Genomic DNA, 25,960 nt, shown 5'->3' on the forward strand with positions numbered 1-25,960 from the left:
CTCCTACAGTGTGCCAAAACCATTCTAAACTGGATAATGCAATGGACCAAAGTTCAATGGCTTAATGAAGTTGAGGGAAAAAACACACCCCTCATTCAAATCCAGAAGGTTAAGAGTATAACATTAATATGTCCAGGTGGTCACAACTAGGAACAAAGCAATCTTAAGTCTGAATATACATAAGGGCGGACTTTGGGTCACCTTGCAACCATCTGCTTATTGGCTAAACCTCATAACAGCTGGCCTGAGATAACAAAAACATCTAGCAAAGCTATTGGCTATTTGCAGCATCATTCCACCTCCTATGGAACAAGTGCATTGCAGCGCATAGGAGACCATTTTACATCTACAAAATACGCTCAACCATCACACTTCACATGAAATTCTTCCTCTCATACATGACATGCACATAGAAAGCAATTTTTTATTTTTTTGTGCAGGAGCTAATTTTTTTAATACCTTTGTCAGAATTTCAGTGGCAGCCTAACCCATACATTTTGAACTACCAAACTGTTCTCGGTCACAGGTCTGAGGTTATGATCAGCTTAGGTGGGGTGTGGCGAAGTCCACAACTTTAGTTTGTTTAAACGAACGAGTAGAAACAGACTTTTTTTATTTGTTAACTCTGTCCTGATAATGTTGGTCAGTCGTTCCATTTGGCAACATTTCCACATTTCATCCATTAAATAGATAAAGTAGGGGCACGGGGGTTTGTGTTGGGTGCTGTCCATTTTGTGACAAATGTTAAATGTGTCTTAGGAAAAAGCAGTGACACCAATTTTGCAGTAAAGGAGGTCAGAAAGTATCTTAGCTGCAGATCAAAGTCCCAACAATTCTACAAGCAGATCATAAGGGCATGTCAGCTGGAATTGCGGTCACTGCATGCTGAGAGGGGCGCGGCCCTGACAATACCTCTGCCTTGGGTTTCCTAAGGGGTAAGGAGCTGCAAGGCAAAGCAGCAGTGGGAAAAGGCTGACCCTTTGGTGTAATGACGGCAGGCCTTAAAGATGCCTGTGATGACAACAGGGTCAACATTTCTACAGACGGTAGTGAGTTTTCACGTGCAGATGGGACTTGGAAGTAAGAGTAGATTGCTCTAGCAGGGACGCCCATTCCTTGCTAATTTTCCAGCAGAAGGTCCAATGGCGTCCTGGTCCTCTGTGCTCCATGGCTGCCCAGATGAGCAAGGCTGCATGGAGCGAACAGTGGCCCTAGTCCGCCTCTCTGGAAGGGAAACCCCTGCTATGATGACCAACTGGAGAGTGCCTCACAGGGGCAGAGCCGCGGTGCCTTCAAGCATTCTAGATGGCTTCTGTATGCGCATGTAAATGTCACAGGTCTGGTGGACGTACATGCTTGAATCACGCTAGTCTTCAGCCTGGCATGGACTGCCCTGAAAGCGGTCAATGATACCCGGGAGGAGGTTCATCATCCTGACCCTGTGGAGAAGGGGAGGGAGAAGTATGAAGCTGCCCCATGGCACTCACAATGATTGCCAGCACAATGAATAGTGGCTTCTGGGAACTGGGCATCAATCTATAGGAGCTTCAGGCAGACTTTGAAAAACTGGCGGGAGCTCTCTCCCCATAGCCTAAAAGGTTAGTCTGTTTTCCTGGGAGGGTGCTCTTGCGACAAACGGTGCAAGGATTTCACCCACATCGGCCCACAGGCTGAGCCTGGCACAACTTTCTGGCTTGATTTTGCAAGTGAATGACCATATTAAATATAGAGTTCAGCTGTGGATTAGGAGAGGTTGATTAAAATTAAAAAAAAATAAAGAGAACTATTGAAAAATCAGGAATGGGTTGGGGCTTGTGGATCACTCAGTCATAATTTATTAAAGTATGAGCTGGAACCGATGCTCCCAGGATATTTGGAAAATAGACAAACTTAATTTTAATTGCAACTTTTAAAAGATTTATTTAGCAATACTTAACATTTATTTAGAGCAATCATAATAAAGATTTTTTTTAAAGTGTAATTTCTATAATAATTCACACATTTAATCAAATTGCGTTGCCTTACAAGTACAGCCACAGAAATGCATTTACTTACATAGTTTTCAAATTTATCTTCCCAATGTGACAGCAGTTCTTGGAGTTGAGCCACCGCATTGTCCTTTTCGTTCACGATACACATCAGCTCTTCAATTCGAGAGCTCTGTGTAGCAATTTTCTTTGAGAAAAGCAAAGCAAACTGTATTTTAGAAAAAGTCCCAAAACATACATTATGTTACTATTTAAGAGATGATGTCAAAGAGAATTGTTGTGACATTCGGAGTACAGATTAAGTAAATTGAACTGACTTCAATGTTGCTACTAAAAATGCCAAATACAAATCATATTTACAGCGAAAGTGATGATTGACAAGACAACCACTGGCTCTTCCATTTTTCCTTTTTTTAATACACTTGGACAATATGGGGTAAAAAAAATGCCAGTGGGTGACGTAACTGATATACGCTTTCCAAATGCAAAGGAGGCACAGGAAGCCATGAGTACAAATGATGGGCAACACTATTTCAGAAAGAGCAGTTACTTACTGTAACTTGCATGTCTAACATGGAGTCTTCGGTTAAGGTCTCACTGACGCATAACAGTAGAAGGGGTGGGGTGGGGGGGGTAGAAGGGGGGGGGGGGATTAGAGAGAAAGGAGACAACTCCAGAAAAAGCAGGAGATTTAAAGTACACCTGATGTGGCAAATAAAGAAGAGCTAAAAGGGCAGATAAATATTGTTTAACAGTGCTCATATCAAAACCTTGTTAGGCCAAAGAAAGCACACCAGAAGCAAATACGCACACGATGAATGGGGTCAACATCTGCTGCGGTGCACCAGGAAACTATGATACCACTCACAGAATAAGCTGATTTGGTTGGGGGTGACTGGCCGACAAACTCGTGTTTGCCTTTCCAGAAAGTAGTTTAAAGATCTCAGGTGACCTGCTCAGTCTCCTGGCATGAAGGTAGAGTCCCTGGAGACGTGGATGCCCCCTCGCTGCTCCCTCCCACTGCGAGAGGACACCAGCACTGAGTCGAGCGGGCGGAATCCCAAATACCACAATCACAGACAACAACTGTGCTAGTAATATCAATAGTGCACAATCTTGCCGACACATCAAAACAAGATGACTGGGAGGAATGAAAGGAAATGCATAGTGGAGAGGAAAATACCACCTCAGAAAGACTGACTCCTAGGGCTCCAAGAGGCAGAAGTGTAGTGTGCAGAAATGAAGGCACAGACTTTTACTGCGAGTGGCAAAAAGGTCTACAAGAAGACTACCCAAAAAGAGCAAATATCTACTGAATCACCTCTAGTTGAAGAGGCCAGTCTTGACCAACAACATGGCACCAACTGAGATTGTCAGCCCACACATTCAGAGAGCCTGGCAGTTGCTTCATTATCAGCCATATTGTGAGCCTAAGCTCAATACTACAACTTTAAAGCTTCCAGACATGGAGGCACAAGCCCATGCTTGCTGGCATACCACTTCGCAGTTGTGAGCTTCAGCAGAACTTCGGTCAGGGGCTGATGGCTTTTTGAGATCCTGCGGGCACACCCGAGGGAGTAGAGGTGGGGTTGAAGCAGATCAGCACTGTGGGGGGCTAGGGGGGAATTATCATTGCAAGGGATTGGAAACTGCATGATGGGAGCAAGGGGCGCCGATTTCGGAGCCTGTGCCAGAATAGGATCCAGAATCAGGTAAATTTGAGCCAAAAACCAGCACTAAAGAGAATGCAGAGGTCATGAAACACTGCTGGCTGGAAGAACAACACCTAGGGCACAGGAGGCATTGAGAAGCCAAAGAAAGTCTCCTACCCGCTTCTTGCATTTTTTCCTATAGACCCATCATTGTCCAGTGACGTTTTCTTTGAGCACTTGTTGATCTAAGACGTTCCGGAGAGGACTGAAAACCGAACCGGAGTCTGGAGCAGCGACTAGCCTGCTATAAAATCTATGCCATGAAGAGTTTGGCCTCCTGCTATTTAGTCCACACTTCGCACATGACTTGTGTTGGACCTGGCCCTTTTGACACGTTTATCCCCAAACTTTTTGCCTTTTGCCTCCTGTTTTTCTGACCCGTTTTTGTTGGCTGTAGGTTTCTGGGCACTTTACCACTGCTGATCAGTTCCAAAGTGCATATGCTCTATGTGTTAATTATTATATGATTGGCTATCCATGATTGACATATTTGATTTACTGGTAAGCCCCTAGTAAAGTGCACGGTGTGTGCCAGGGCCTGTAAATCAAATGCTACGAGTGGGCTTGCAGCACTGGTTGTGCCCTCCCACATGAGTAGCCCTGCAAATATAACTCAGACCTACCACTGTAGTGTCTGCGCATGCAGTTGTCAGGACAACATGGCAGTTCACAAGTGCACCCACTTGCCAGGCCCAAACCTTCCCTTCCCTTACATGTAAGGCACCCCTAAGGTAGGCCCAAGGTACCACTATGGGCAGGGTGCAGTGTATGTGAAAGGTAGGACATGTACTAGTGTGTGTGAGACATGTCCTGATAGAGAATTACTGTGTAATTAGTTTTTCACAGTTGAAAGGCTGTCTCATAGGCTTAACATTGGAATTGCACTGTAACCTATTTACATGTGTAACTTGTAAAAGGTAACAAACAACGTGGACAAACCCACTGTAAGAGGACGGCTCACTTTTACATGAGTGCCAGGAAACCCTTTGGTTTGTTAAAAAGACCCCTCACCCACCAACCTAGTTGGTGGCATGCTTCATCATTGGGGTCCCAGCCGGGTGATGACGTTATTATGTCCACCTTTAAGTCAATCTCGGCACCTTAAAGGTATAAATATACCCACACTTGCCTTAGCCAACACAAGGTTGTTTGGAGCAGTATCTACTTGCTCGACGCATCCTGCTACAGCAAGTGCCGAAGGAAGCAGACCCTCCAGCAGACGCACTGAGAGAGACGCTGTCTTTTCTCTGGCAGAGAAATCCAGCTCCAGTGTTTCCAAGCTACCCTTGCGGGTTGTTGGGAAATCGAGTCCTGAGACGGACCTCCATTCTAAACCAAGGTACGGAGCTGATTAGACCCTCCCCTGCATCCTTCACACTGCTCCAGTAAAAGGTAGGGAATAACAATGGACCGATCCACTGGCCCAGCAGAGATTTATCTGGAAGGAGTGAACACCCGAGGTCTCCGCGATAAGGCTGCCTGATCTGGGCAGCGTGAGACTCAAGACGCTGGCTGCTTCCAGCGTGCGCGGCCCTGTGTTGCTGGTGCGGCGGGCGGAGCTCTCGATCCGGGGGGTGCGTTGCCTTGCACGGGGTCGAACGGCTGCAGTGACAGTGTTTAATTGAGCTCCCTAAGCGGATGCTGGCAACATTGGGAACTCCGGGCGGCACTCCTGTCGCTCAGTGTTGGGGACTTCTGCCTCGTGAGGAAGGGAAAACGTCCTCGTTGCTCTGTTTCTCTGCGCAGCGTCCTGCTGGGCGGGGCCATGTATTCCTCCCTCTGGCACCACAGTCTTCTTACAGGTTACCTGGGCAATGCTGGGGCCCTGCTTGCGCCTGCTTTGATGACAGGCAGACACTCCTGGGACTCCCAGCTCTCTCCCACCCCAGGGGGAGAGTCGGCCAGCAAGCTTTTTATTTGAATTCAATCCTAGGGAGGCTCCCAACCACTGGAGCACACAGAAGCGACCCCAATAAGGAAAACTGCCTGGGCCAAAACGCTCACTAAGCTCTCCTGGTTCAGACAAGCTGGAAAATATAGCGCTCACCACGCGCTCCAAAGGAGCAATTATAAAGCGCTCCTTAATACTTTTTATCTCAAATACAGGGGACAGTCCAGTCCTCCACTCCAGTTCTATTGTGGATGAAGTACTTATCAATATATGGTGAGGAAATTATTAATTAGCCTAATATAAATAAGTTAATGTATGTAACAAAAACGAGAATTAGGCCAATCAAAGATAAGTGAGCCAAGTTTTCCAATAAGGAAACCATTTTTAGGTAATGTAAGTAGACTTTAGGATGCAAGCCCATGAGAATCTATTCAATTCAATTTAAATTTACTTTATTCGGTTTTTGCATAAAACATACAAGTTATCTAAAACAGTACATTATACAAAAAATAGCATTAAAAAAAACCATTATACAGTACATGTTCGAGAACAATTGAATAAAATGGGGATATATGCCAAGTCTTTAAAAGAAAAGAAAAAACTGAAAGCCTAGCTATACAAAAAGGTCACCAATCAAACATGTCAAGGCACGTAGCAGTGACTTAGAGTCATAATCTAATTAATCACAGCAGGCTCTAAGCCTCACTGCTAACTAAAAAGTTAAGAAAATGGAAAACAGTGTTGCCAGAAAACAATTGTAGAAATATAAAAGCTGGGCGCACCTGCCTAAAATCCAATGGTTTCAAAATTGGGATAATAAAATTTCTTCAGGGCAGTTTATAAAAGTTATAAAACATTATAAAATGGAGCATGTACTGTGGAGAGTTACAGTCGCAGCTACCGGACTCTAAGCTCTGAACTCTACTACACCTCATGGCTGTGCTAACAGAAGGTGGAAACGATCAAATAGGAACCTAGTAAGTAAAAAAACAATCATTTACAATGCAATGGTTTCGCCTTTGGAAAAGATTGGCATTGTAAATGACAAAATGTGTATTATGTGTTGGTTTTGAAAACAGATAAATAAATGGCATTGTCATTTACATTGCCATTAGCTTAATCTCTCGCAAATGACTTTTTTAGACTCATTTAGACTATTAATAAAAGTGAAGTAAGAGACCACCATGTACACAGTGACAAGGATAAAAACACTCACTCACGTGAGAGTTCCCACACATGAAAATCCAGTATCATACAGTGTGACCTGTGTTGAAGAGAGCTAGAATCAGAAGATATTGCATACGAGTACAACTATGTCTCATGGTCAACTACGATAGCGTACTACAAAATATCTACGTGAAGAATACCTGAAAATGAGTGTGACCCCGCGTCTCGGCGTTCCTCTGGCTGTCCGAATGGAGTATGGTTCGGCAATGCCGGGATTGCGCATGAGTGATTTTAGCAAGGAAGAAGTCGGCGGAAACACTAGACCGCGTCTAGTGTTTCTTGGCCTGAATGTACTCTCAAACCGGAAGTGCCGCAATCAGAGCAGTTTCGGTGTATGCCCGGCAGATTAACGGATATGTCGACCACTAGGTAAAAAGAAACTATTACACTTTTCGCGCGATTTGGTGTGTAGTAAGATGAACCCGGTAATACAATTACTAAAGTGATATTTGGAGGAGTAGAAAAAATATTATCACTCGAGTGGCAGGCAAAGTAAGTGTACTGAAGGACAAAGGGGAAAAGAAAATACTTACAAGGAAAATATTCCTTTATTTCATAAAAAAGCATCCGGTCAGGTTACCCACACAATGGCCATGGAAGCAAAAGGAGAGCAGTGTCCAGGAAAGGGATAATCTATAAAACTAAAGTACTTTCCGAAACTTGAGTACGTAATACAGAACCCTATAAAATCGTGAGAAATCCAGGAACACAAATATTTCTGCTAAATATCACGGGCTGATGGGAGCGAAAACCACCACCAGTAAAATCATCAGGCGTGGTGACATCATTGACCTTAACAAATGTGCTAGATCAAACATTTGCAACCTGTGTGGTTTGACATAATTTTTCAACATGACAAGATACATAGTGGGAATAAAACATCGGGACAGCGGGAGGGGGGGGGGTGGTACTTATGCACTATCTAAATGATACACAACAATATTTTTTCTATAGAATGATGCTTTTTCCACCTCCCTAACACAACCTTACCAGATAATGAACAACAAACCCCCACGAGTTCTTCAATTACTGCACCAACACCTGCCACATATTTTGGGGGAAATCTTCGAGGCAGTGATAGCCATGCAGCTCCAAAAGTGACTGACTGGCATGAAATGATTCCCTCATAGGGTTCCATGCACTGCCCTTAATGCACCACTAATAACAGCAAAAGTAAATGCATTAAACAACACCATGAATTAACTGACATCCAAGTAACCAGACCCCTAATGCACCTAGACCTGTTGGGCATGTGTCACCCAATATCATCGGGCGTCTGTAGCAACCCACTTTTCTCACACAGACATCACTCACAATTTTTGCCCCGCTCATCTATTTCCAATCAGATAAACATTAGTTTGTGCAAAGACATGCCTCCTCAGCTATAGCTCACTCTCCCCTGGAACATCTAGGCTGGTCTGTGGGACTCTGCCACCCTGCGGCCAGAGCTCCTCACTGGACAGGTAAGTGCAGGTAGCACACTCAGCAGAGACGTTTTAAGGCAATGGGCTCTGGCTCAGGGCCCCAGCCTTTCGGGGGGTGGGGAGGGGGGCAGATAGAGCCAGCTCGGTTATTCACACAGTCCTGTCCTGATGACCTTGAATGATTCTTAAACATAGACTCTTAAATACCGTATTCTTTTATGGCAATGTGTGCAAGTCTATTTCAGATTTTTTTCCAGAGAAATGTGTTTGTTTTTCAACACGCAGCAAAAGTTCCTTTTATTAGAAATGACAATGGATCATAGAGTTTATTTGCAATAGTAAGGGAGTTGCTGTTATTTACAATATTGAAAACACACATCCCTATATTAGATGGAAACACATTTAGAATTTGGACCAGTCCGCACATGCAGTGTCAGGTGTCATGGCCTCAGGAGAGCACGAAAAATCTGAAATGGAACCATACATTCTTCACGTTGGGGCCCCAAAAGTATGTTTGGCCCAGGGCCCCCAAAATCCTTACTCAGAACACTCGGGAACACCTGCTGGAGTCTGTCTCGTATACAATCACCTGTTTTACACCAGAAGCAGATAACAGTGCTATAAAACTTTTGAGTGAGCATTGGCTGAAAGAAGCCGCAACAGTATGAATGTATAACTACTGTGTGTGTCAAGAACACCCATGCATAGCACACGTGAGCGAAGCTCAATTACAAACTAAAGGTATGTTTTTGAAAATCTGCTGAACCAGCTTCTTGTGTTACCCGACTGAATTCAACCATTCGACTGCTCTCTCATTCAATATACTTTGTGGGGTATATGGAACTCCCATATGCTAGAATTCGAAGAAGGTATTACAGCAAAACTACAAATCGCAAACTATTTTTATTTTAAAAATATCCTTCGTTCAAACAACAATGCATTAAAGCAGCATGTCACCATAGACTTCCGATAAAGTTCACACAACGTTGTCTCATTTATTCCATGACAGTGAAAGGTTTTAACGCAACCATGTGTTGGCCTGAGGGACTAGTAATGCTATAGAGATCTGGTACTTCCATTGGACCATCAGAAATCACATTCGGACTCACAAACACGATGTGATTTCTTCATCAGAGTAGAGGTCACTTCTTAGATTTCACGTTCAATTGTAGAATTATTGCAGAGGCACCTTGCACTTAATATACATACACTGTCAGCACTAACAGAACGGTAGAAAGAAAAATCAACAATGCGGCTGGTAGATTGGATGTTAAAATTAAGTCAAGTTGGCGTAAAAACAACACATCCTGAGATTTAACATGGGTTATACCTTACACTATCAGCTAATGTAAGTGTTTTACACCCCAGAATTCCAGCTTTGTGTACTACCTACAACTTAAAATCTAAGTTATTACAATGCAAGTCAGTGGCCATATACAACTCCAGCTGTCACAAATTACCGCTCTTCGGTGTCATCAAATATTGCAATGTATGTTTTAAACCTAGAGTACTGAGCGGCAATTGTTTGCAGGTGTGAGTGTAAACAAATGGCCAACCCCCAGCACAGAATAACGGAACCTTTAAATAAGTACCGCTATTTTTAATTAGCTTTTTTGCTTTCTAATGAAGTCCCACTAGTTTACTCTTCCCCTCGCCTGGCAACAAGTCCTGCACAAACACACCCAGCACTGACCGGCACTCCGTTGTGCCCTCCCACCACCACCTTGCAGGCGCACTATTGCGGGCTGAGGTGTGGGTGTCAGAGGGGATCCTTCCTCGGCCCTGGCTGCCGGGAAGTCCGAGGCCTGTCCCGGCTCAGCTCAGAGCCCCCTGCCCGCTGCACCCCAGAGACGCTGCCCACCCCAGCAGCCCGTGCCATGCTGCACCCCACTTCTGCTTACCTCTCCAGACCTGAACGAGGCAGGCGAGAGCCAGGAGCAAGGGCGCGGACGAGGCCATGGTGACCCGGGGTGGAAGGGAGGCGGCTCCCGGCCAGAGGGGACGGTGGTCTCGGAGGGAGCCGGAGGCACAGGGTTCAGGGTGACACTTAGGGGCAAGCTATGAGGAATGGCGACAGTGCACTGGGTGACCACCGGGAGGGAGGGGCTGTGGAGAGAGAGCTGGGCGTGGTTGAGGAGGGGAGGGGCCTCCACGGAGGGGAGGAGGGGCCCCTGCCAGTCAGCAGCTGGATGGAAGGAGACAGAAGGGAAGGAGGCTGCGAAAGAAGGAGGAAAGTGAGCTGATGAGAAGGCAGCAGCAGCGGGTGGAGGGACGGATGGGGAGCAGGAGGAGCCAGCTTGGAGCCTGTGCACAACCTCTGTGGAGGGAGGGGGGGTGCTATGAGGTGAGGCACAACAAAGAGATGAGTGGCTCCAGACGAGCCGCTTTGAAACGGAAACCTGCCACCTCACGGCGCCCCTCGGGTCACTGACGTTCCCGCTGCAGAAATATATACGTCCTTTTTTGCACTTTTTTGTATTCTATGTCTTAGTTCTGCTGAAAGCGTGCACATCGCAGGGGCTTTGTTACCGGCGGGTTCACGTTGTTTATCTAACACGTGCACTATGGTAGGCGCTATTTTAAAAGCAAAGCTCGAGCCTACCGTCTTTAGACGGCTGCTGCCCTGCAGACACAGGGAGGGGCCGTCGCATGCACAGCGACAAAGGAATTGCTACAGCGGCGGGGAAGATGCCTCCTCTGTAGACGGCGGAGGGAAACTTGCTGTGTCAGGTGTGATTAGTATACCCCTGCACCCCCACCCCTCGAGTGCTGAGATATGGTGTGCTCAAATGGTGCATGCCTGGTGGGCAGCGGCAGGTTCCTGTCCAGACGCCGCCTGGTGCACTGCTGCAGACTGCTTCACGCAGGGACACACCCTCCCATCCTCAAGGAAACGGGAGATCTGCCTTCAGTACGGCGAGATGATCTGTCGTCCTTTATCTGGAGGCGAAGATAGCATCCAGTTTCGAGCACCAGTAGCCTCGAGACATGTTATGTGTGTTTTAGTTTTTGAGCATTGCTTCCACCAGTGTGACACATTATTTAGCAACAATAATAAAAACAAGTCAGGTCCCGGGCCGGCCAGCCAATCACAGCGCGGCCCGGGGAATGACGTCACGGGGGTGTCCCGGGCCGGCAGCCAATGACAGCGCGGCCCGGGACAAAGGGGCGGGGCTTAAAAAAAGTCCCAGAAACGCCCCCAAATCGTGTTTTCACGAGAAAGCGTGATTGACAGCCTCTGTCTCCCAATGGCTAGCCTCCATTTATGGTGCTAGCCATTGAGAGACAGATGCGGAATTAAAGTCCATATGTAGGATCATGAGGTTTCGCCGTGGGCGGAGCAACTGCTACGCAGTTGCAACGCCCAGGGCGAAACCTAAAAACGTTCATGAGCAGTAAAGGGGCCTAAGAGATATGGCTCAGTAGATAGCATGGATTTCAAAATCTCAAACCTACGAACATTAGGTTTCCTCAGCTCGCACCCCTCCCTTTCAGCGGTCCTCAAATTAAGGAAGGACTCTTTTACCCAGCCCAGGTGTGTTTACTATTTTGCTCATTACTAATTAGGGTGACCAACCGTCCGTAAATTTCACGGACAGTCCGTAATTTTGGCCGTCTGTCCGTTGTCCGTGAAGGATTCTTTAACGGACGCCATTTGTCCGTCATTTTAGTCGGGCACCGGTCGCCCCACCCTAAAGCCAGCACAGCTTGCCCCCACCTCCCTTCTTGACTCCGATGCTTTATCAAAGTTCAGTTACCCCGCAGCATTGGAGAGGCACAGCGGGATGGCACCCCTCACACCTCCAGCCCTTGATGAGCTGTTAAGAGGTGCTCGAAGGTGACTGAAAGGAGGGGCTGCAGCTTCGGAGCAGGGGCATCCATTCAGATGCAAACAGCCCTGAATGCGCCATGTCTCCGCAATTTAGAGGGGCCTCAAACATCCTAGACTCCGCCAGATTACAAGGAGGCAGCACGTGGTTCTCTTCACAGAGATTAATTACTGTCACTAAATTGTACATAAACCTCGGTTCTTCAAACATGCAGTCTATAATGTAATAAAATTAAGAAAAGGCACAATCGCACCCACACTGATTAACAAAGTATGGAGGACAATCAGTTCTCTTAGAGTATCACCTGTAAGTACTGTACCTCACAGTGGGGGATGGCATTTGGGACAGAGAGCCTGTCTTCGTTGTCTTGTGCAGGAGGGGGCGAGGAGCCCAAGATGATACTAGAATACTGCATGCCCACCCCTGTGCCCACCCTGGCGGATCCTGTTCCCCACCTCCTGTGATGGCTCCTGTCCCCCCTCCCCCCCGCCTGTGATGGCTCCTGTCCCCCTCATGTGGTGGATCCTGTCTCCGCCCTGGGTGGCTTCTGCCTAGTCCTGGAACGGCTCCTGCAGTGAGGGTGAAGTTCCTGATGGGCCTCTTCTCAAAAGGGCTCAGCTCAAAATTAATATGGAAAGGTGGGCGAGTGAGTAAGTGAAGGGATCGGTGGATGCCTGGATGAATTAGTGAAAGGGTAAATGGATGAATGAAAGAGTGAATACATGGATAATGAGAGAGGATGGATGGATGAGGGGAAGGATGGATGGAGGGGAAGGATGGGTGGATGGGTGGGTGAAAGGATGGATGGATGTTGAGGGGATGGATGGATGATGAGGGGGAGGATGGATGGATGGAGAGGTGGGTGAAAGGATGGATGGATGGAGAGGTGGGTGAAAGGATGGATGATGAGGGGAAGGATGGATGGATGGATGATGAGGGGGAGGATGGATGGATGGATGATGAGGGGGAGGATGGATGGATGGATGATGAGGGGGAGGATGGATGGATGATGAGGGGGAGGATGGATGGATGGATGATGAGGGGGAGGATGGATGGATGGATGATGAGGGGGAGGATGGATGGATGGATGATGAGGGGGAGGATGGATGGATGGATGATGAGGGGGAGGATGGATGGATGATGAGGGGGAGGATGGATGATGAGGGGGAGGATGGATGGATGATGAGGGGGAGGATGGATGGATGATGAGGGGGAGGATGGATGGATGATGAGGGGGAGGATGGATGATGGAGAGGTGGGTGAAAGGATGGATGGATGATGAGGGGGAAGGATGGATGGATGATGAGGGGATGGATGGATGATGAGGGGAAGGATGGATGGGTGGATGGATGTCTGGATGAATTAGTGAAAGGGTAAATGGATGAATGAAAGTGAATACATGGATAATGAGAGAGGATGGATTGATGAGTGAGGGGAAGGATGGATGAGAGAAAAAGTAAATAGCTGGATGTATGGGTGGAAGGGTAGCTGGATGATGGATGAGGGGAAAGATGGATGAGGGGATGGATGGATGGAGGGGAAGGATGGATGGAGGGGAAGGATGGATGGAGGGGAAGGATGAAAGGATGGATGGATGAGAGGATGGATGGATGATGAGGGGGAGGATGGATGGATGATGAGGGGGAGGATGGATGGATGATGGATGATGAGGGGAAGGATGGATGGATGGATGATGAGGGGGTGGGTCAAAGGATGGATGGATGATGATGAGGGGTTGGATGGATGGATGGAGGGGTGGGTGAAATGATGGATGGATGGATGATGAGGGGGAAGGATGGATGGATGATGAGGGGGTGGATGGATGGATGATGAGGGGGTGGATGGATGGATGATGAGGGGATGGATGGATGGATGAGGGGGTGGGTGAAAGGATGGATGACGAGGGGAAGGATGGATGGATGACGAGGGGAAGGATGGATGGATGACGAGGGGAAGGATGGATGGATGACGAGGGGAAGGATGGATGGATGATGAGGGGGTGGTTGAAAGGATGGATGGATGATGAGGGGAAGGATGGATGGTGAGGGGAAGGATGGATGGTGAGGGGATGGATGGATGGTGAGGGGATGGATGATAAGGGTGGGTGAAAGGATGGATGATGAGGGGAAGGATGGATGGATGATGAGGGGAAGGATGGATGATGAGGGGAAGGATGGATGATGAGGGGAAGGATGGATGGATGATGAGGGGAAGGATGGATGATGAGGGGAAGGATGGATGGATGATGAGGGGAAGGATGGATGGATGGATGATGAGGGGATGGATGGATGATGAGGGGAAGGATGGATGGATGATGAGTGGGTGGGTGAAAGGATGGATTGGGGTGGGTGAAAGGATGACTGGATGGATGAGGAGTGGGTGGGTGAAAGGATGGATTGATTGATTGATGGATGATGAGTGGGTGGGTGAAAGGATGGATGAGTGGATGGGTGAATGGTGGGTGGGTGAAAGGATGGGTGGGTGGATGGTGGGTGAAAGGATGGACGAGTGGATAGGTGGGTGGATGGTGGGTGGAAGGTTGGGTGGATGATGGGTGGGCAGGTGGGTGGATGAGTGAAATGATGGATGGATTGATGGATAAGTGCAAGGGTGAATGAATAGACGTATGAGTGAAAGGGTGGATGTAAGGATGGATGAGTGAGTGAAAGGGAGGGTAGATGGACAAAAGGATGGATAGATGTGTGAAGGAGTGAAATGATAGATGGATGAGTGATAGGGTCAATGGATGGATTCATGAGTGGATGAGTAGATGGATGGGTGGATGGAAGGAAGGTTGGCTAAGTGAAAAGGTCGATGGAGAGAGAAAGGGAGGATGGATGGATGACTAAAAGAGTGGATGGGTGGAAGGATTAGTAAGTGAAAGGATGGCTGGATTGGTGAAAGGGTAAATGGCTGGATGGATGAGCCGATGGATGGGATGAAGAGTGGATGGATAAGTGTAGAGATGGATAGGGTGAAAGGGTGGATGGATGGATAATGGATGGATGAGTGAAAGGATGGATGAAGGGATGGATGAGTGAAATGATAGATGGAAGGATACATGATGGATAGGTTTGCAAATGGTTGAATATGTTTGGAAATGGGCTGGGCTTACTTATATACTATTGCGCGACCTCTGATGTGTCTGTAAAACTTACCTATTGTCCTGAAGTTTTGTCCTGAATTTTGACCTCCTGTCCTGAATTTGTGTCCTGAATTTTGACCCTTTGTCCTGAATTTTTACACTCACCGTCCTGAATTTGCACCAATGCCAGTTGGTCACCCTATTACTAATGCAAAAGGCGATATGTACTGGGACGCTCTCTTCGCTACTATGAGGCAACTTTGTTGACCAGCCCACATTTTAATGAATCGACCGTGGGCGGTCAGGCTTTTTTAGTCTTGATAACTCAGTTCCTCAACGGACTTCCACACATCCTTCGAAGAAAAAATAAATGCATTACTTCCATTTCGTAAGAGATTGAAAACCTTTTTGTATGCACAGGCCTTTGGTAGGGTCTGATTAAATGTCTGTCCACCCTACACAACATAACGCACACAGCAACAACTAACTACTCCTGAGGGAAGCATGACTGACTAGAGAGTAGCGCAGCCGGTGCCGCCAGAGCCACCTCTGTGCAGGGCTGTAGACTTCAGTGTACTTGGAATTATAAGGCTGGGGCATTAAAGTTAAGACTTTTTGATTGAAAATGAACAAACAAAAAGAGAATCAATTCAGCTATTATTTTTCCTGCATGGAGTATAATTTGATTAGCCAGGAGCTTGACGTTAAAGTTGCCATCGGGAACGGTGGCGGCAAGGCATCTACATACCTGTGCCCAAACCAAGAAACTGTTCTACTATCTCATATGTCAGGAGATCCAAGAGCGTTGTTCCGTCAGATGTAAAATTAATTACATCTTCTTCAGCGTATGCTTCTAACCTGAAGACTTATGCTCTCTTGCAAACAAGGCCCCTCGACATTAAAACTGCCGCTGCGCTGCAGGAACCTATGCGTCTGCTGGAATCGGTATCTGGGTAGGTGAAAGGAATGGGGTGAAATTCATTTGAGCAGTCCCTGTCAGGGCATTAACATCGGTTTGCCTCCGAGAAACTCCAGACTGATACGCTATCCTTTTTAAAAAAAAATCTTTATTGAATTTTTTTTACATTTAATGCAAGCAGGGCAGAGCTTATAAATAGCACAGAATCCATGAAATCAATAACTAAAGGAGACACAGATCCATAACCCAATAAGAAGAGAAAGGTCATTGTCCAATAAAAAAAAAAAAAGAACAGACATTACATAGTTACACCTGTAGAAATAACATAGAACAAAGATCAAAGACATTACACGCAGGAAATATTAGAGTTACCTCGGAACCTAGGGAGAGTCCGTTTAGGGTCCCCTGAATCCATTGCGCTAAAGGCGCCGAGATATTTGCACCCAAAACTCTTTTTTTCCGGCCCTTAGTCCTATAGATAGCCATTTCTATGTTGTGAGTGGCTAAAAGACGGGATCTCCAAGTAAGAAAGGAAGGAGGACCTGGATTGATCCATTCTCGGGTGATACATGCCTGCAAAATTGCCATGGAGATGAATATGAACTTTCTCTTACCTTCTGGGAGTTCATCAGAGGTTACCCCGATTAGCACTAACTCCCCTGTCAAAACAATTGTGGGGCCACACAATAATGCAAGTGAATTGCAGATAAGAATGAAGACAATCGGGAACAGGAGAAGAACATATGTAGTGCGTCGGCTGCAAACAGACCACATCTACTGCATGATGTCCCCACAGTGGTCCCCCATTTAGAAATTTTTGAAGGAGTATAATATAAATCAAACCAGGCCATGTAGTGCTGCGTGCGGGCTCTACCAGTAATTAATATAGGGTTGGCCAATACAATAGACTCCTGTAACTGAATGTCATCACTGCCCAACTTTTCATTCCACCTCCCTTGGTGATCCTCAATATCGTCTGGAAATGAAGATATGAATAAATTATAATAATATCCTATCTTTTTTTTACTAAACATACTGTTGATAACCGGAATCCTCTGGAGCCCAGAATGATCCTGCGCGTGTATGGTATTAAAAAAGCTATGTATCTGGAGATACTTGAAGAAATTATTGCCGGTTAAATTATACTTATTCGATAACTCGGAAAAAGGGGATTAACTGATCATTCTGCCATAGGTCACCTACACAAACAATTCCACAATTACGCCACCTGGTCATAACATGATCCTGAAAAACTGAGGGTAAAATGCTAGAGGAAGACAAAGGAGTATACAACAAGATCTTCACAATCCCCATTTGGCGCTTGATTATCCTCCAAACCCCATACGCAGCTTTTAAAGTCTTAAACTTTGTTTATTTAAATAGCCAGGCTCTATAATTTTTAAAAGGCTACCACGACACTCCACCCCCATTGCAAATTCATAAATTGAAGGTGAATGACTCAATGGAATTTGCACCTTTACACCAATTATGAGCGGGGTAATGAACTGTAACACCAACGCGAGAATACAGAAAGTGCGGGATACCCCAGCCGCCCCTGGTCTTTGGGAGCATCATTTTCTTATAGGATCTGCGTTGACGTTTGTAGCCCCACAAGAATCTAGCTGCAATCCTTTCTAGATGTTTAAAGCAGGTGGGGGGGAATTCTAGTGGAATTGTCCTAAAGATTGAATATGCTACGTACCAGTATGCATCTGTTCTTGGCATGTAGGGCTGCTAACATTCATATCTTATGCATAGATCGCCGCCTAGTATCACGAGATAGGTGGCTCCTCCCCTGGACTACAGTGCGCATGGGCATCGACTCCATCCCCAGATTGTTTTTAGCCATTGTGGCATAGATGGAGTGAGACAGTGTAAAGGATGTCCATGCTAATGATGAATATAGAGAGTATCTGCAGCCGCTACGGGCACCGGGGAGGAGGGCGGGCGATATGAATGTTAGCAGCCCTACATGCCAAGAACAGATGCATACTGGTAAGTAGCATATTCAGTTCGAGGCCTGTGGGCTGCTAAATTCATATCTTATGCATAGAATACATAGCAGTCCCTCCATTAACGGCGGTTGCCCGTGCCAGCTGCAGAAGCTTGAAAAAGTGTCTTGAGAACAGCCTGTCCTACAGCTGCTTGCTGTTTTGAATGCACATCTACACAGTAATGTTTGGTAAATGTGTGTGGTGTAGACCATGTGGCTGCTCTACAAATGTCTTCTAAGGGAATGTTCCCCAGGAAAGCCATGGAGGCCCCCAATTTGCGTGTGGAGTGCGCCCTTGGGGGTATTGTTAAAGTACGTTTAGCCTTTTGATAACAGATTTGAATGCATTTAACAATCCATCTGGCTATTCCTGCTTTGGAAATGGGGTTGCCTTTGTGCTGTGCTGAGAAGGCAACAAAAAGTTGTTGTGTTTTTCTAAAGTGTTGTGTCCTGTCAATGTAGTACATTAGCGCCCTCCTAACGTCTAATGTATGAAGCATTCTTTCTGCTACCGTTTGTGGGTTTTGGAAGAATGCAGGCAGGTCAATAGTTTGGTTGATATGAAAGTGTGACACCACTTTAGGAAGGAATTTGGGGTTAGTGCGGAGCACTACCCTGTTGGAATGTATTTGTATGAATGGCTCTTGGATTGTGAGCGCCTGCAGCTCGCTTACACGTCTGAGCGATGTGATAGCAATGAGAAAAGCCACTTTCCATGTGAGAAACTGGATCTCGCAGGAGTGCAGTGGCTCAAAAGGTGGGCCCATCAGCCTAGTGAGGACCACATTGAGGTTCCACACTGGAGCTGGTGGCGTTCTGGGAGGAATGACTCGCTTCAGTCCTTCTAGGAAGGCCTTAATGGCAGGCACCCTGAAAACAGAGAGGTGTTGCCTATTCTGGAGATAAGCCGCTATGGCGGATAAATGTATCCGAATGGAAGCGTACGCTAGATTGCATTTGTAAAGATGTAACAAATAGCAGATGATGTTAGGAATGGATGCATCTAGCGGGTTGATATTGTTGTCTGTACAGTACACGACAAACCGCTTCCATTTAGCTGCATAGCAAGCTCGGGTAGTGGGCTTACGGGCCTCCCGGATGATGTCCATGCATTCCGGAGGCAGGTTGAGGTAGCCAAATTCTAAGACTTCAGGAGCCAGATCGCCAGATTGAGCTGTCGCGGATCTGGATGCTGAATGTCGCCATGGTTCTGCGTCAAGAGCCGGGATGTGAGATGCAGCCTTTGATGCGGTACCACGGAAAGTTCTAGAAACGTGGTGTACCATGGTTGGCGTGCCCATGTTGGAGCAACCAGGATGAGAGTCATCGAGTGTTGCTTTAGCTTTCTTGCCACCAGCGGAATGAGAGGCGCTGGGGGAAAAGCGTACGCAAATTTGCCTGACCAGTTCATCCATATCGCATTCCCTTGCGATTCCGGGTGAGGGAACCTGGCGGCAAAGCTTTGGCATTTTGCGTTTTCCCTTGTGGCAAACAGGTCTATCTCTGGATGACCCCACTGCTGGAAGTACGGGTGGAGTACTGATGGATGTATCTCCCACTCGTGCATTTGGTGGCTGTATCTGCTTAGCAGATCCGCCATCTGATTGTCCTTGCCCGGGAGGTGTTCTGCCATGAGGAAGATGTTCCTCTGAATGGCCCACTTCCACATGCTCTGAGCCAGATGAGACAGTTGTGGAGAGTGCGTACCTCCCTGCTTTTGGATGTAGTACATGGCGGTCATGTCCGTCCGGATCAACACGACTTTGTTGCACAAATGTACTTTGAAGGATTTCAGCGCCATGAAGATTGCCATCAATTCCAGGTAGTTGATGTGCAACTTCTGCTGCTGGGTGGACCACAGTCCCTGCACAGTGTAGTGGAGCACATGGGCGCCCCACCCTTGGAGAGATGCGTCCGTTGTTAGGATTATCTGTGGCACTGGCTCTTGGAACGGTCGGCCCTTGCAAAGGTTGTGTGGATTCCACCAATGCAGAGAGTTGTATGCCCGACCGGTCACCAACACTAGGTCTGTTAGCTGTCCCCGAGCTTGTGTCCACTGATTTACCAAGCATTCTTGGAGCGGGCGCATGTGCAACCTCGCGTGCGGGACTATGAAGATGCAGGAGGCCATCATGCCTATCAACTACATGAACACTCTCGCTGGCAGGGAGTGTTGCGGTCCGAACTTCTGGCAGAGCGACTGAATGCTGTCGATTCTGACTGGGTTGGGCTGAGCCATAGCAGTCAGGGTGTTTATTGTCGCGCCCAGATACTGACGCACATGGGCTGGTTGAAGGTGCGACTTCGGGTAATTTAGCGAGAAACCCAGGCTGTGAAGGAGTTGAATAGTGTGGGACATGTCCGCGGCGCACTGTTGTTCCGACTTTGCTTGAACAAGCCAGTCGTTTAGGTACGGGTAGACATGTATGTTCTGTCTCCTGAGGTGCGCCGCCACTGTCGCCAGACACTTTGTAAACACTCTGGCGGCAGTAGTCACCCCGAAGGGTAGGACTTTGAACTGATAGTGCCTGTTTAGAATGGTAAACCTGAGGTATTTTCTGTGGGATGGGTGGAGTGGGATGTGGAAATAAGCATCCTTGAGGTCCAAGGTTGCTAGGAAGTCCCCTTGATTGAGCAGGGGAAGGATTTGTTGCAGTGTCAGCATGTGAAAGTGTTCTGACAGTATGTACATGTTGAGGGGGCGTAGATCGAAAATAGGTCTGAGGGATCCGTCCTTCTTTGGGATGAGGAAGTACAGGGAATAGACCCCTGTGCCTTCCTCTTCCACTGGCACGAGCTCGATTGCGCCTTTTTGCAGCATCACTAGTACTTCCTGCTGCAATAAGTGCAAGTGCTCTGCCGACATAGGACGGTGTCTTGGGGGAATGTTGGGAGGAGTGGAGGTTAACTCCAAACAGTAACCGTACTGGATAAGTTTTCTCACCCACCTGTCTGTGGTGATGGACGTCCACACTGGCAGGAACTGCTGGAGTCTCCCCCCGACCGGTGTTGTATGGTCGGGGGGGCAGTGACAGAGAGTCACTGTTTGTTGGCGGCAGAGGAACGGGAGTTGTTGTTCCCTCTGCCCCTGCCCTTGCCACTGTTACCTCTGTAACCCCCTCTACCCTGCTTTGGGTACGAGGATTGTGCACCACCTTTCGCGTATTGTGTTTGTTGACCCATTTGTCCTCTGGTAACACCACGTGCTCCTGAGCGACGAAAAGTGTTTACCCTGAATTGTTGTGACTGAAGCGCCCCCATGGACTTAGCCGTCTCGTTGTCCTTTTTAATTTTTTCAAGGGTGGTGTCTACATCTGGACCAAACAGTGTGTCAGGATTGACGGGCTGGTTGAGGATAGTAGTTTGGATGTCAGGCTTAAATCCAGATTTGCGAAGCCAAGCTTGTCGCCTCAACATGACGCTAGTGTTAATCCCCCTAGCCGCTGTATCTGCCACATCAAGTGCACACTTTATTGCAGCGTTGGAGATAAGCTTTCCCTCTTGTATGAGCATTTCGGCTGCTTCCTTAAACTCATCAGGTAGGTGTTGAAGGAGCTGTTCTAGGGTGTCGTAATGCGCCCTATCGTAGCGTGCCAATAGTGCCTGTGTGTTTGCAATACGCCATACATTGGCAGCCTGCGCCGCCACCCTCTTGCCCGATGCCTCAAGCACTTTCGACTCCTTGTCTGGGGGAGGAGCTTCACCCGTCGTTTGGGAGTTTGCCCTCTTGCGGGCATTGGCGACCACCAACGAGTCTAGAGGCAACTGTCCTCGAATATATGCAGGATCTCCAGGTGCTGGCCTGTATTTTTTCTCGATACGTGGGTTCACCACCCTCGCTCTGGTAGGTTCCTTAAAGATCTCTGGGGCATGTTTAAGGATACCTTTAAGCATAGGAAGTATTTTAACTGTTCTCTCTGAGACGGAGAAAGTGTCAAATAAAAAGTCTTCCTCTACCGGGTCAGCATGCATGTCCACATCATGATTTGCTGCTGCCCGTTCGAGTAAAGCATTAAATGCAGCAGAATCCTCTGTTGGAGATGTACGTGTCCCAAAGCCTTGTGGATCTTGTACCACCTGATGTCCAGTTTGGTCCCCAGTGTCGCCATATGAGTCCTGCTGAACATCAGGGTCATTGCCAACTGGGAAATTGTATTGGTCCTATTGGTCATCATCATCCCCTCCTGATTGGTTGGGGGAAGGTGATGGACTCCTTCTTGGTGGTGGCAGAATAGGCTCCACAAGTGAAGGAATGTCCTGTGCTGGCCTCCTCTTCTTCAGTGGAATAACATATGATTCCAGTGGTTGGGAAGTGATTTTCCTCTTATAAAGGGTCAATTTCCCTGTTTGAGCATCGATGCAATGCTCAGATTGCTCCTCTGAGGCGTGATATGGATCCGAGAGGCTCTATGGCGTGGACGGATCCGACGATTTTGGCACCGACGTGGTTGCAAAAGCCTTTGGGGCCACTTTCGGTGGCAGAGTGTAAATAAGCTTGCTTGAGGACTTCTGAGGTGTGTCCACCGATTTCGGAGCCGATGGCGTGGAAGCCGTGGACGACAAAGTCTTTTCCCTTATACGTTTAAGGGAGTCAGTAACCTGCTTCGTTAAGGAGGGAGAGGGTTTTGTAACCGACGGCCGATCTTCGGTGGCGTCTGAGTTGCTTGGTGTCGACGGTATTTGCGTCGACGAATCTTCGGCTGCAATGTGTCGGGGCTCCGTTGAAGGCTTTGGCGCCGATGCAGCAGATCCCGCATCCTTGTGCCGATGCGTTGAGCCAGCGGCCTTTGGGTCGTGGCTTTTAGCCGACTTTGGGTCGGCCGTGCGTTTACTGGACGGCGCCGTAGCAGCGTCCGAAGGCGTCTCAAGAGGTTTAGGTGTCCGCGCCGGAGCAACCGTGGTCGACGCCTGATGGACGGCCTTCTTGGAGGAGGTGTCCTTGTGCACCTTCTGCGGCGCTGTCGACTCAACAGCCTTCTTCGACTTTTGTGGGCCGGAGGGCGACGGAGTCGATGAAGGAGCAGGCTTTGATAGTTTTTGTAGGACGTCGGCCATTTTAGGTTTTGTCGAGTCCGTAGGTTTCGTTTTCGACTGGACGTCGGCCATCTTGTGCGCCGTAGGATCCGAAGGTTTCGGTTTCAGTTTCGATACGGGCAATGGCGGCTCCGCTTGAGTGTCCGTGGCCGGGCCAGAAGGCGGGGCCGGGGATAGCGGTGCAGGGTCGTGGGTAAGGCCGAGTGGCGATCCTGTGACCTGAGCCTCAATAACGTAGACCTCGGGGCATAGCTCGTCCTCTGAGCTATCTTCCACGGCCCCATAAACTTCTTCGTCGTCCCCTACCTCCTCGACGTATTCAAGGTCTGGGGCCTGTCCTTCGATGTATTCCTCTGGATCGGCCTGGACCTCCGTCGACGGTGGCGAAATCTGGAGATGATGGCTATCGCCTTCCTCCTCGGGGTCGTCGAATATGTTGTCGGGTGCCGGTGTCGCTCGCTGGGCCTCAAGGCGCACCGCGCGCCGAAGCTTGAGCGTCTTCTTGGACCTGAACTTGGAGCAGGCCATGCAGTTTTCTTCGTTGTGATCCGGCGACAGGCATTTATTGCAGACCGGATGCACATCGATGTGTGGATATTTGGATCCACAGACGGGGCAGAACTTGAACGGGCTCCGCTCCATGTTAAGTTCGTCGGGTCTTGCTGCGACGAGAGGGCCTCGATGTCCGAGGAGTTACTTGACTCCGTAGATTTCCGGCTGAGTTAGGCGGACGACACTCGAGACCGTACGCAAACAATACCGACGCAGATAACGAAGGCCTTTTGGCCTTAAGATGAAAGTTTATCGGTTCCGACACGGAGACTTCGAAACCACATCCGAACCCAATGGCGGAAAAAAACAATCTGGGGATGGAGTCGATGCCCATGCGCACTGTAGTCCAGGGGAGGAGCCACCTATCTCGTGATACCTCGAAGACTCTTCCAGGACAACAATGTGCAATCATCCGGACCCAACACTAGGCGGCGATCTATGCATAAGATATGAATTTAGCAGCCCACATGCCTCGAACATATAGGAACTTTGGCAGGATCATCATTTTTAAAACGTTACAACGACCAAACAAGGATAGATGAAAGTGATCAATACGTTCTAACAAGGAATTTGCTTTTTTCAGGGCTGGGTTCAGATTGAGTTCTGGGATAGCCGGGACCGTAATTTTGATACCAAAATAGGTCGCTACTGAGACTGTATTTAGTTGTGGTGGAGGATTCGGACCTCCATACAAAATTTGGATTTTCTGTATATTTAATTTGTAGCCTGAAAAGGCACCAAACTGGGACGCTAGATCTTCTATTATTGGGACTGCCCGTTGGATGTCTGTTGTCATGACTACAATGTCGTCCGGTACCAGCAACTTGTACTGGTGCTATATCCTCGGCCTGATTCAGTTTGTTAAAAAAAATATCAATATATAGAGCGAACAGAAGCGGAGAGGAGGGGCATCCCTGTCGGGTGCCTCGGTAAATGCTGAAAGGCAGAGATTTTTTTGGTCCCATTTTAATACAGGAGGATGGGGACTCAGAGTGCTCTTAAAGCTACTATCATCTTAGGACCGAAGCCCTTTAACAGAAGCAGATCCCAGAGATATAGCCAGGCCACCCTGTCGAATGCCTTTTCGGCATCCAACAGGGTGATTCCAAGATCAGTGTTAGACCTAGAGCCCAGTTGATTAACGCGATCACCCGTCTAACATGATCGGCCTTATCCCGATTGGGGATAAAGCCATGTTGCCAATGCGAGACGATTGAAGAAATTGTACCTGAAAGTCGAGAGGCTAACATTTTTGAGAAAATCTTGCGGTCAGCATTGATTAGCGAAATAGGTCTGTACGAGGCTGGGTGAAGAGGAGGTTTGTCTTTGAGGAAAGCCATAATGGTCGATTGTCGCCAGGAAGATGGTGCGGACCCTTTCTGTGCTTCCAAACAAGTAAGAAGTAAATCCTGTTTTAGCACCTGGCGGAATGTTCTTTAGAACTCAAGGGGGATACCATCTGGTCCCATAGCCTTGCCGACAGCTAGAGAAAGAATAGCCAAATCTATTTCTTCCCATGCAATATCTTCATCTAATGCAGCCGACTGTATAGGAGTTAGCTTAAGGGTAGTATCACCACAAAAATTTAAGATGGAATCAGATGAATAATATGTGGCCTCCTCAGTATATAATTTACTGTAGAACAATCTGAAAACTTCCAAGATTTCATCAGGTTGATCATGAATTTGTCCCATCTCATCCTGCATTTTATTTATAGAATTAACTGCTTCTTTTGGTCTGATTTTTTAGCCAGAAGACACCTTCCCCAACCTCATAAAGCTGTGATATAAAAGCTGCCACCTGCTCTGCAAGTTCAGAAGCAAAGATCTCATCTAGCCTAGATTTATGTATGGACAGTCCGGCTTTAATGTTTTCGGTATCATGTGAAGTAGTAATGGCTATGGCTAATTTTCATTCCCACTCATGCACTTCCTTATAGTAAGTAGGTAGCTTATCCCGATACTTTCTTTGCTTGTTAATTGAAAAAGAAAGTCTCCCCACGTACCCCTGCTTTAAAAGCGTCCCAAACAATTCGAGTAGAAGCAGAGCCACGATTAATCTCAAAAAATTCCTTGATCCATTTCCCCATATACTCAATGTAGAGTGGATCTACTAAAAGTGTACGTTCAAACGACCAAGCAGGTACGTTAGATAGAGACCCAGAGTCTTTTTTATCTCTATCACAATGGGGTTATGGTCGGAGATTATTCTAGGAAAAATCTCATAATTTATGTTAGTAATAAGATACGAGGGAACAAAGAAGTAGTCCAGCCGGACAAATTTCTGGTGGGGCGCGGAGAAAAAA

General features: G+C 47.5%; 1 protein-coding gene across 2 annotated transcripts in view; it reads right to left on the reverse strand.

The window, feature by feature from the left end:
- The window catches only part of KIF20B (kinesin family member 20B), a 608,549-nt gene that overhangs the window by 302,461 nt on the left and 280,128 nt on the right, over positions 1-25,960 (reverse strand). For both annotated transcript variants that reach the window (XM_078642920.1, XM_078642919.1), the window contains exon 18: positions 2,056-2,175. In XM_078642920.1, coding sequence (XP_078499046.1) covers positions 2,056-2,175 — 120 coding nt within the window. The remainder of the gene's footprint in view (positions 1-2,055; positions 2,176-25,960) is intronic.

The sequence above is a fragment of the Lissotriton helveticus genome, chromosome 5_1 (assembly GCF_964261635.1).
Source record: "Lissotriton helveticus chromosome 5_1, aLisHel1.1, whole genome shotgun sequence".
NCBI classification, from domain to species: Eukaryota; Metazoa; Chordata; class Amphibia; order Caudata; family Salamandridae; genus Lissotriton; species Lissotriton helveticus.